This window comes from Entelurus aequoreus, linkage group LG04, assembly GCF_033978785.1.
Source record: "Entelurus aequoreus isolate RoL-2023_Sb linkage group LG04, RoL_Eaeq_v1.1, whole genome shotgun sequence".
Classification (NCBI taxonomy): Eukaryota; Metazoa; Chordata; class Actinopteri; order Syngnathiformes; family Syngnathidae; genus Entelurus; species Entelurus aequoreus.
Window position 1 is genome coordinate 31949682 of NC_084734.1, and position 12197 is coordinate 31961878.

The 12197-nt window shown below is 42.5% G+C and overlaps 1 protein-coding gene across 20 annotated transcripts in view; it reads left to right on the forward strand.

Moving 5' to 3' along the window:
* The window catches only part of stxbp5a (syntaxin binding protein 5a (tomosyn)), a 441079-nt gene that overhangs the window by 160853 nt on the left and 268029 nt on the right, over positions 1 to 12197 (forward strand). For all 20 annotated transcript variants that reach the window (XM_062044606.1, XM_062044598.1, XM_062044603.1 and 17 more), the window contains one exon: positions 1856 to 1990. In XM_062044606.1, coding sequence (XP_061900590.1) covers positions 1856 to 1990 — 135 coding nt within the window. The remainder of the gene's footprint in view (positions 1 to 1855; positions 1991 to 12197) is intronic.

The window sequence follows — 12197 nt, forward strand, 5'->3', positions numbered from 1 at the left end:
GACGCTACAAGGTGTGTGTGTGTGTAGGGGTGTGGGGGTGTGGGGGGGTAGGGGGTGTATTTTGTAGCGTCCCGGAAGAGTTAGTGCTGCAAAGGGTTCTGGGTATTTATTCTGTTGTGTTACGGTGCAGATGTTCTCCTGAAATGTGTTTGTCATTCTTGTTTGGTGTGTATTCACAGTGTGGCGCATATTTGTAACAATGTTAAAGTTGTTTATACGTCCACCCTCAGTGTAACCTGTATGGCTGTTGATCAAGTATGCATTGCATTCACGTGTGTGTTCGTACAGACGTCGCACATATCTTGTGACTGGGCCGGCACGTTAGTATGGATGAAAAGCGGACGTGACGACAGCTCGTAGGACGTTATAGACAGTGCTTTTAAGGCACGCCCCCAAGACTGTGGTCCGAGTGGAATACGAGAGAATGGTTGCCCGGGAGATTTTCGGGAGGGGCCATTCCCGGGAAATTCGGGAGGGTTGGCAAGTATGCTCTACCGCCGTGTGCGCACAGTTTGCTGAAAAACTCAGGGTACTCGGCGCTGAGTTAAGCCAGTTTCCACAATTCATCCCTGACACAATGCCTCAGCTCTTCACCGAAGCTGCTCAATTGCTCTCCATGTTCGGCAGCACTGATCTATGTGAGCAGATTTTCTCCTCAATGAAGATGACGAAAACGTCTCACAGGATACGTCTGACTGATGAACACCTTCATTCGATAATGAAGGTTGCCTCAGCTCAAAGCCTGAGCCCCGACATTAATGAACTAGCATCCAAGAAAAGATGGCAGGTATCTGGCTTGGGCACATCAGATTAGATTAGTGTCTTGCAAACTGAGCAGTTTAAAGTCCTGAATGGTTGGTTTATTCATTGTTATTTTATTTTCAAATTTATTAGCCTGTGGAAAAAGTTAATGTTGATATTTACCTCAGAAGGCTGCAAATAGAAAAGAGGCATTCAATTTTTATTTAAATTGTATTTGATATGCCATTGATATTTTTTTATTATTATTATTATTTGAAACTCGATTTTGCATGTCACTATAAAGTTATTAAGCCTTGCTTGTTCAATATTCAATGCAAAACTTGTTTGGGTCCCTATTAAAAGGTTAATTTGTTCAACCTTGGCCCGTGGCTTTGCTCAGTTTTAAATTTTGGCCCACTCTGTATTTGAGTTTGACACCCCTGATCTATCACTTGTTCCAAAATGCTGGTGCTGTGTGTGAATTCTTAAATGTGAGCATTGATGACGTTATGATGTCTGTGTTGAGTGAAGTGTTCCATGCTACGTTTGATGCTATCCAGGTGGAACAAACCATTTTGTATTTTTGATAGAATGGGTTGCTAGTTAGACATCCTTCATTTGATTCAAGCAGTCTTATACTTCAACTTGCACGGCTAGATTAGTTTTGTATTAAAATGTGTTACGTTGTTTTGTTTTTTTTCCCAAACAATTTTTATGTTTAAATGCTAGGAAGAAAACGTACAACTTTACAAAAACTCAGGGATCCCCTGTGCTTAGGTTTGGGCCCCAGTACCCCCACTTCTAAGACTGTAAGTGTGGCTCCAGATACAAAGGGATAACTGCAGGGGCAATATAACCTTGAAATATGAAGCTATCCAGATGACTAAGGTGCCACATTATTATTCCTGTGACGGTCTGCAGGTTGAATGGGAGGATGGATGAAAGAGCAAACGGATGAAGAAAGGCCTGGGAAGATGAATGCTTTATGAGTTCTCATTAGACTTCTAAAAGTCTGGGAACAGGAAGATTATGGGTCACCAGTAAAATATATTTTTAGTCCTTTATGTATTAGCTCTAACCTCTGCATTCGTGTGTTTTTCTTTTTGCTCGGCAGGATAACCTTCTGCCACCTACCCTTCCAGAGTAAATGGCTGTACATCGGCACGGAACGGGGCAACGTCCACATCGTCAACGTGGAGTCCTTTATGCTCTCAGGCTATGTCATCATGTGGAATAAAGCCATTGAACTGTGAGTGTCTTCAGATTTTGCCCGATTTTAGGGTTTAGATCGATGTTTTGAACTTGGCGGGAATCAAAGTCGTTGCAACATAACGGCCTATTGACTGTCCTAAGTGCTATAGGGATGCTGCATAATCACTATTTCACATTTCTCATTAATTGGAATGTTTCGACCGGGGTTCTCTGCTGCCGATTCCGATACCAATCATCCATGAGTAAGATTGGTCGATACCAACACAGATCACCGATGTATTAACTGTACATTTTTTACTTTACTCATGGTGAATGCTAGTGTTGGATTAACAATATCAACACAATATTTAAACTAGTTCTTTATTCTCTTTCATTACTTATAATTGTTTTCCCACTGAATGTAATAGATTTTTTTCATTTTGACAGAAAAAATATATGTACTGCTTGAAATTGCATACCTTTTAAACTTTAATAGTACCTAATATTGCAACAAATATTACATTATATTATCATACTTTCCAAACATGTTTTGTCTAAATAAAAATAAATAAAACATTTTAACTTTACAGCATACTACCCATCAAATTAATAAAAATGACAATAAATTGTACGTTGTTCTTTACTGTAAATTTAAAAAAAAACAGACTACTGTTATTTGCATTAAAATTCTGTTGACTGAGCTGCCCGTTTTTGACTGTAAAATCCGCAGTTGGAGTTTTTAACGGTGTATTACTGTAACAGGAAAGACGATACATTTGTTTTTACGGTAGAAAAACTGGCAGTTAAGTTGCCAGAATAAAAAAAAGAACTCGCACTGTTTTTCCATTACCAATATAATATTGTAAAAATCTGTCAATTTAACACAAAAATTGTGGCAACTAAGCTGCCAGCTTTTTCTGCAAAAAACAGTGGTACTGTTTTTCCATTTACCGTAAAATGTAGATTTTTTTTTTTTAAACTATATTTTACAGTAGAATTTTGTAAATGTAAAGTTTTTACTGTAAAATCGACACTGTACTTAAAGGCCTAATGAAACCCACTACTACCGACCACGCAGTCTGATAGTTTATATATCAATGATGAAATCTTAACATTGCAACACATGCCAATACGGCCTGGTTAGATTAGTAAAGTGCAATTTTAAATTTCCCGCAAAATATTCTGCTGAAAACGTCTCGTATGATGACGTTTGCGTGTGACGTCACGGATTGTGCAGACATATTGGGACACCATTATGGCCAGCTATTAAGTCGTCTGTTTTCGTCGCAAAATTCCACAGTATTCTGGACATCTGTGTTGGTGAATCTTTTGCAATTTGTTTAATGAACAATGGAGATAGCAAAGAAGAAAGCTGTATGTGGGATCGGTGTATTAGCGGCTGGCTACAGCAACACAACCAGGAGGACTTTGAGTTAGATAGGCGCTACCGTGAGTCAATCAATCAATCAATGTTTATTTATATAGCCCTAAATCACAAGTGTCTCAAAGGGCTGTACAAGCCACAACGACATCCTCGGTACAGAGCCCACATACGGGCAAGGAAAAACTCACCCCAGTGGGACGTCGGTGAATGACTATGAGAAACCTTGGAGAGGACCGCATATGTGGGTAACCCCCCCCCTCTAGGGGAGACCGAAAGCAACGGATGTCGAGTGGGTCTGACATAACATTGTGAAAGTCCAGTCCACAGTGGATCCAACACATCAGCGGGAGTCCAGTCCACAGCGGGGCCAACAGGAAACCATCCCGAGCGGAGACGGGTCAGCAGCGCAGAGATGTCCCCAACCGATGCACAGGCTAGTGGTCCACCCGGGGTCCCGGCTCTGGACAGCCAGCACTTCATCCATGGCCACCGGACCTATGCAACTCCCCCTCGCAAGGGACAGGGGAGAAGAGGAGAGAAGAAAAGAAACGGCAGATCAACTGGTCTAAAAAAGGGGGGGTCTATTTAAAGGCTAGATTATACAAATGAGTTTTAAGATGGGACTTAAATGCTTCTACTGAGGTAGCATCTCTAACTGTTACCGGGAGGGCATTCCAGAGTACTGGAGCCCGAATAGAAAACGCTCTATAGCCCGCAGACTTTTTTTTTGCTCTGGGAATCACTAATAAGCCGGAGTTCTTTGAACGCAGATTTCTTGTCGGGACATATGGTACAATACAATCGGCGAGATAGGCTGGAGCTAAACCGTGTAATATTTTATACGTAAGTAGTAAAACCTTAAAGTCGCATCTTAAGTGCACAGGAAGCCAGTGCAAGTGAGCCAGTATAGGCGTAATATGATCAAACTTTCTTGTTTTTGTCAAAAGCCTTGCAGCCGCATTTTGTACCAACTGTAATCTTTTAATGCTAGACATAGGGAGGCCCGAAAATAATACGTTACAGTAATCGAGACGAGACGTAACGAACGCATGAATAATGATCTCAGCGTCGCTAGTGGACAAGATGGAACGAATTTTAGCGATATTACGGAGATGAAAGAAGGCCGTTTTAGTAACACTCTTAATGTGTGACTCAAACGAGAGAGTTGGGTCGAAGATAATACCCAGATTCTTTACCGAGTCTCCTTGTTTAATTGTTTGGTTGTCAAATGTTAAGGTGGTATTATTAAATAGATGTTGGTGTCTAGCAGGACCGATAATCAGCATTTCCGTTTTCTTAGCGTTGAGTTGCAAAAAGTTAGCGGACATCCATTGTTTAATTTCATTAAGACACGCCTCCAGCTGACTACAGTCCGGCGTGTTGGTCAGCTTTAGGGGCATGTAGAGTTGAGTGTCATCAGCATAACAGTGAAAGCTAACACCGTACTTGCGTATGATGTCACCCAGCGGCAGCATGTAAATACTAAAGAGTGCAGGGCCAAGAACCGAACCCTGGGGAACTCCGCACGTTACCTTGACATAGTCCGAGGTCACATTGTTATGGGAGACGCACTGCATCCTGTCAGTAAGATAAGAGTTAAACCAAGACAAGGCTAAGTCTGACATACCAATACGTGTTTTGATACGCTCTAATAAAATATTATGATCGACGGTATCGAAAGCGGCGCTAAGATCAAGAAGCAGCAACATAGATGACGCATCAGAATCCATCGTTAGCAATAGATCATTAGTCATTTTTGCGAGGGCTGTCTCCGTAGAGTGATTTTCCCTGAAACCGGATTGAAAAGGTTCACAGAGATTGTTAGTCACTAAGTGTTCATTTAGCTGCTGTGCAACAGTTTTTTCGAGAATTTTGGAAATAAACGGAAGGTGGGAGACCGGTCGGTAGTTTACCATGAGGTCAGGATCGAGGTTAGGTCTTTTGAGCAGAGGATGAATAACCGCTTTTTTGAATGCTAGGGGAACAGTGCCGGAGGAAAGTGATAAGTTTATAATATTTAACACTGATGGACCTAATAATACAAACAGTTCCTTGATAAGTTTCCCAGGAAGTGGGTCAAGTAAACATGTTGTTTGTTTTATCCCACTTACACGCTGTAATAATTCCTCTAATGTTATTTCATCAAAAATAGAGAGACTATTTTGGAGGGCAGTGTCCGTCGTATATACAGTCGTATTTGTGTTAATAGAGCCCAGTTGTAGCTGGGATGCGTTGTCTTTAATCTCCTTTCTAATGAGTTCAATTTTCTTATTAAAGAAGTTCATAAAATCATCTGCCGAGTGGGTGGAGCTACTGGGAGGAGTCCCTTGTTGGGTTAGCGATGCTACTGTACTAAACAGAAATTTAGGATCGTTTTTGTTGAGGCGGATGAGATTTGAGTAGTATTTAGCTTTAGCTAAGGTAAGCATGCGTTTATAAGTTATTAAACTATCACTCCATGCTTGATGGAAAACCTCAAGTTTAGTCGCGCGCCATTTGCGTTCCAGTTTTCTACATGATAATTTATGAGCTCTAATTTCTTCTGTAAACCATGGGGTGCGCCTTTTAGGGGCCCTTTTTTGCTTTAGCGGTGCTATACTATCAATAATTTCGCGCAAGGCATCGTCAAAGTTGTTAGTGAGTTTATCAATAGAGCCGACATAATTTGGGAATGGTGCTATTACCGAAGGCAGTAGGTCAGCAAGAGTCATCGTTGTGGCAGCATTAATGTTGCGGCCGCTATAGCAGTTATTATTATTATTAGCTTGTTGACAAAGAGTCAAAACTTCAAATTTTATAAGGTAATGATCGGACATTACTTTAGTATATGGAAGTATCATAACTTTGGAGGTGGTGACACCCCTGACAAGCACTAGATCTATTGTATTACCGTTGCGATGCGTGGGTTCATGTATTATTTGTGTAAGACCACAGCTATCAATTATGGTTTGGAGCGCCACGCACTGAGGGTCCGATGGGGTATTCATATGGATATTAAAGTCCCCCATTATGATTATATTGTCGGCGTGCGTCACTAGATCAGCAACGAACTCTGAGAATTCACTGATAAAGTCCGAATAGGGCCCAGGGGGGCGGTAGATAACAGCCAGGTCGAGAGGTAGCGGTGTGACAGACCTCATAGTAAGCACCTCAAACGATTTATATTTATTATTTAGGTTAGGGGTAAGGTTGAAATTTTCATTGTATATTAGTGCGACACCCCCTCCCCTTTTAAGAGGGCGGGCAACATGCGCATTCGTATAGTTAGGAGGAGATGCCTCATTGAGCGCAAAAAATTCGTCCGGTTTGAGCCAGGTTTCGCTAAGACCAATGACGTTAAGATTGTTGTCTCTAATGACCTCATTAACCAATAACGCCTTGGGAGACAATGATCTTATGTTTAAAAAGCCCATATTATAGGTATTGGGCTGTTTTGACGAGTTTTTGTTAAGATTATCCGTAGTGGCAATATTAACAATGTTGCGTTTATTATGTGTAGTGCACTTTAAATAGTTTCGACCATATCTAGGAATTGATATGACGGGAATTTTCCGATTGTTTGCTTGGTGCTGCAATAGACTGGACATATCATAATTTGCCACCTCAGTAGAATGCATGTCCACCTCTGACACAGACACAACAGAAAAAACATTATGTGAATTGTGTATTATTCTAAGAGAATTGCTATGCGTACATGGATTATCCAGCCTGGCGCTGGCTAGTTCTAGCTTAACTGACTCCTCACCCGGACTAACAGACATTGTAATTGCCTGTGACCGGGCTTGCTCTAGTGTAGTCAGTCAAGTGAGACTTAAATAGTAGTCTATGTTTCTAGACAGGATGATGGCGCCTTCCTGGTTAGGGTGAAGGCCGTCTCTCATCAGCAAGCCTGGTTTGCCCCAGAAAGAGGGCCAGTTATCAATAAACGTTAGTCCCTGCGTCCTACAGTAGCTAGCCAACCACTTGTTAAGCGAGACTAATCTGCTATATCTCTCATCATTGCCTCTCGCAGGCAGGGGGCCAGAGACAATTACTCGATGCCTGGACATCTTTCTGGCGAGATCACAAGTCCTGGCTATGTTTCTCTTTGTAATCTCTGACTGTCTCATTCTAGTGTCATTGGAGCCAACGTGTACAACTATATTCGCATAATTAGTGGTGCGATTAGCCTGTCGTACGTGTTTACTAGGCCTGTTGCGAGTTAGCTCCCTAAGATTAGCTTCAATGTCAGGTGCTCTGGCCCCGGGGATACACTTTATTGTGGCTGGTTTGCTAAGCTTTATGTTTCGGGTGATGGAGTCCCCTATAACTAAGGTGTGGTGCCCGGTAGACTGGGGTGTAGGACTAGCTAAAGAGCTAAATCTATTATGCGTCTCAACCGGTACACCGTAGCTTGTAGGCCGCTTAGGACTGCTACAAGCTGGGCTAGTTAGCTCGCTACAGCTAACGCTAGCAGATGTGTCCGCAACATCTAAAGTTACGACATTACTCTGCTCTAACTGGCGGACACGGCCCTCTAGCAGAGCCAACCTCTCCGTGAGTATGGTGCAAGACGCGCAGGAAGCCATTACTCACAGTGTTTTCTGTCACCGAGTGAAGTTCCTGCTGTCCTCAGGGAAGTGGTCGCGGTCTGTAGGAGTAGCTTCTTACTGACCGGCGCTGCCTTTCTCCGCGCTAGCTTAGCAGCTAGCTAGAGATAGAGCGCTACTTAGCTTTTTCGCAACAGCGAACAGACGGCGAGCAGTCACGCACGGTGAACCGGAACCGGAAGTGTGTGCTTGAGTACGCAGCTTTGGCTTCCAAACATTTGATCGCTTGCCCGTACGTGCGTGCCGCTATGTGCATGTCACCTACGTAACTTTGGGGAAATATATGTGCTGTATGAACTTTACGGAGGTGAACGGTACTTTGGGCTGTGGGATTGAGTGTGTTGTGCTTGAGTTGTATTGGTGGGTTATACGGACGGGAGGGGGGAGGTGTTTGTTAGGTGGGATTAATTTGTGGCATATTAAATATAAGCCTGGTTGTGTTGTGGCTAATAGAGTATATATATGTCTTGTGTTTATTTACTGTTTTAGTCATTCCCAGCTGAATATCAGGTCCCACCCGCCTCTCACAGCATCTTCCCTATCTGAATCGCTTCCACTGCCCTCTAATCCTTCACCCTCATCCACAAATCTTTCATCCTCGCTCAAATTAATGGGGTAATCGTCGCTTTCTCGGTCCGAATCGCTCTCGCTGCTGGTGGCCATGATTGTAAACAATGTGCAGATGTGAGGCGCTCCACAACCTGTGACGTCACGCTACTTCCGGTACAGGCAAGGCTTTTTTATCAGCGACCAAAAGTTGCGAACTTTATCGTCGATGTTCTCTACTAAATCCTTTCAGCAAAAATATGGCAATATCGCGAAATGATCAAGTATGACACATAGAATGGATCTGCTATCCCCGTTTAAATAAGAACATTTCATTTCAGTAGGCCTTTAAAACAATTTATATAATTAATAATGAAATCCAGAGGCAAATTCATACATTATTCACTGTTACAAGCGGACCTCTGACGGCAGCCATAACTGCCATGTGGCCCTCAATGAAAACCAGTTTGACATCCTGGTTTATGGAGACCCATAATTAACTGCTACAGGTAATCGGCATTTGTGAACAACAGGTATTAATCGGCAATAGCGATCACATAATTTTGTTAAGTGCTCAAAAAGTGAGTAAATAATTTACTGGTACAGTATCAGACTTTCCACCTTCAATGGATCTGTCAGCTTGACAGCCTCCATGTTATTTCCCTGCTGTTGAGACTTCAATTATTCACCGGAGCGTTTTGCTTCATACGTCCCCCCCTCCTGTGCGAGTGTGTGTGCACCAAGAGGGTATAGCAGAGGAGGGATGGAACAGGTGTCCGCCAAGATCAGTGTACGGTACACGCAGACGTTGCCTAGACTGAGCTGCGGGGGAGAAGAGCTGAGAGTGAGCGGTGGGAGCGTGGGGGAGAGACGTGCATCTCTGTGTGCTGCTGATGGAGAAGCTTTGCCATTGTAGCAAAAGGAAGACAGATAGAGGATAGATAGGACACATAGAAAGGTAGAGATGAGTTTTAAGGGGACTCGTTACCGTATTTTCCGTACTTAATTGTTTCCTAACGGTGCCTGTCACACGGCAGTAAAAGGGCTGATCAACAAAACAGAAGTCATCGTCATGAACCCACTAGCTGCAGAACCTAGCTCTTAAATTTGCTAAACAGACTCAATAAGTCTACTGTGATGTTTTGGTGAATTTACAAAAACTGAAAAAATACAAAAATAATGCCATTGTAAGTTAATAATTCTAACACAGACACTTGTAAACGTTTTAGCTAGAGATGTCCGATAATGGCTTTTTTGCTGATATCCGATATTCCGATATTGTCCAACTCTTAATTACCGATTCCGATATCAACCGATACCGATATATAGAGTCGTGGAATTAACACATTATTATGCCAAATTTTGTTGTGATGCCCCGCTGGATGCATTAAACAATGTAACAAGGTTTTCCAAAATAAATCAACTCAAGTTATGGAAAAAAGTGCCAACATGGCACTGCCATATTTATTATTGAAGTCACAAAGTGCATTATTTTTTTTAACATGCCTCAAAACAGCAGCTTGGAATTTGGGACATGCTCTCCCTAGAGAGCATGAGGAGGTTTAGGTGGGCGGGGATGAGGGGGCGGGGTTGAGGTCGGGTTCGTAGGTAGGTAGGTAGGTTAGTGCTGCAAGGGGTTCTGGGTATTTCTTCTGTTGTGTTTATGTTGTGTTACGGTTTGGATGTTCTCCCGAAATGTGTTTGCCATTCTTGTTTGGTGTGGGTTCACAGTGTGGCGCATATTTGTAACAGTGTTAAAGTTGTTTATACGGCCACCCTCAGTGTGACCTGTATGGCTGTTGACCAAGTAGGCTTGCATTCAATTGTGTTTGTGAAAAGCCGTAGATATTATGTGACTGGGCCGGCATGCAAAGGCAGTGCCTTTAAGGCACGGCCCCAATATTGTTGTCTGGGTGGAAATCGGGCGAAATTCGGGAGAATGGATGCCCCGGGAGATTTTCGGGAGGGGCACTGAAATTCTGGAGTCTCCCGGGAAAATCGGGAGGGTTGGCAAGTATGAATGGGAGACGCAACTGCTCTGTACTTCTCCCTACGTCCGTGTACCACTCCGCACAGCTGCGTTTTAAAAAGTCATACATTTTACTTTTTGAAACCGATATCAATAATTTCCGATATTACATTTTAAAGCATTTATCGGCCGATAATATCGGCAGTCCGATATTATCGGACAACTCTAGTTTTAGCATATTCACTAATGCTAACGGCGCTGGCTTGATTACATTACGATAGCACATACAAATGTGTATTAAAACACTCCTGCATACTTCTCACATGGGACGGTTTAGTAAGTATGAATTGTTTTAGTTATATTGTAAACTTACAAACGGTGCTGAGTGATTAATGAAGAATCCTTTCGAGCAGAAACGCTATGGACGGTTATACCTTCGGCTCAAGGCACGAAACAGGAAGTACATTTTTAACCCGCAGCACTTGCAGTGGGCGAACTCGTCTACAGGATGGTGCCATAGCACAAACAACAACACACCTTTTCAGTGTCTCTGTCGGTGTATTATTAAAACTTTCAGTTAAATACAAAGCATTATAGCCTTTAGCGAAGAAAAATAAATTAGCTGCACCGTTTTATAAGCTGCAGGGTTCAAAGTGTTGGAAAAAAGTAGCGGCTTAAAGTCCGGAAAATATGGTAACTTCTACTTGGTGTAAAAAAAGCATTTCTCATTGTTGGAATGACGGATTCGTGTCATTACTATTACAATGGAATATTCTCAGGGACAATATGTTTTCATGTAGTTGAAGTAGATTAAATGGGTCTCTCTACACATATAATGTAAGCATCTGTCTGTCCATTCATGTATACACTTAGGGCTGACATATGCGTTGATTTGACCACGGACCCTTTAAAGAGCTTGTATGGTAAAAAAAAAAATCATGATTACTGTATGTACATTGTTAACGTGAAAATTTGTTGTGATTAATCACAAGGACAAGCGGTACAAAATGGATGGATGGAGGGATAGCTCGTTAATTTTGGTAGCCCTACTAAAAATCTGTTAGTTCGTTCACATACACACATACTATAAACATCAGTGTGTCCCTTCCCATGCATGCATTAAGTGCAATGACATGGTCTCACCTGTCAGGCTGTCATGTGACCACAACGAGGGATTACTGTCTTCAAGGAGCTGCAGCACACAGAGTAATGGACGCATTAGAAGTAAGCTTCCATTTTCTGCCAAGCCTGTCTGGAGGGTCCAATGACACCTGTTATTGCTGTGACACCTCAGAGGCAAGGACAGAGATGATGCAGTGTGACTTGAAGTGCTCTCCTAGGTGCACAGCACCACAAAGTACAATCAAATGTCCTTATACGTGGCCAAAAAGTGTAATGGGTCTTGTCCTTATCATACAATACGTGTTATATTAGGGTGGGAGAGGTGTGAGTATGAGGTGCTTCTTCCTCTCGTTCTTCCTCCCTGTCTTTTTAATGATATCATGAGATGATGGTCACACTTGTTCTACATGAGCTATGTAAGGATGCAATGAGACCCGTGACTCTGTGTGTGTGTTTTTATGTGTTGACTTGATTCATATGGATGGTCAGTGGGCACACAGAGTCAGAAGGGACAGAAATGTTAAGCGCGTACATGACGCATATTTCACATGGACGTGTTAGCTTTAGGCCTCCTTTCTGTCCCTTTTCATTTGCTGCTGCTTCCCCCACTCCTGACCCCCAAGCTAATGCAAATGAATTTTTCATGCTTTGACGG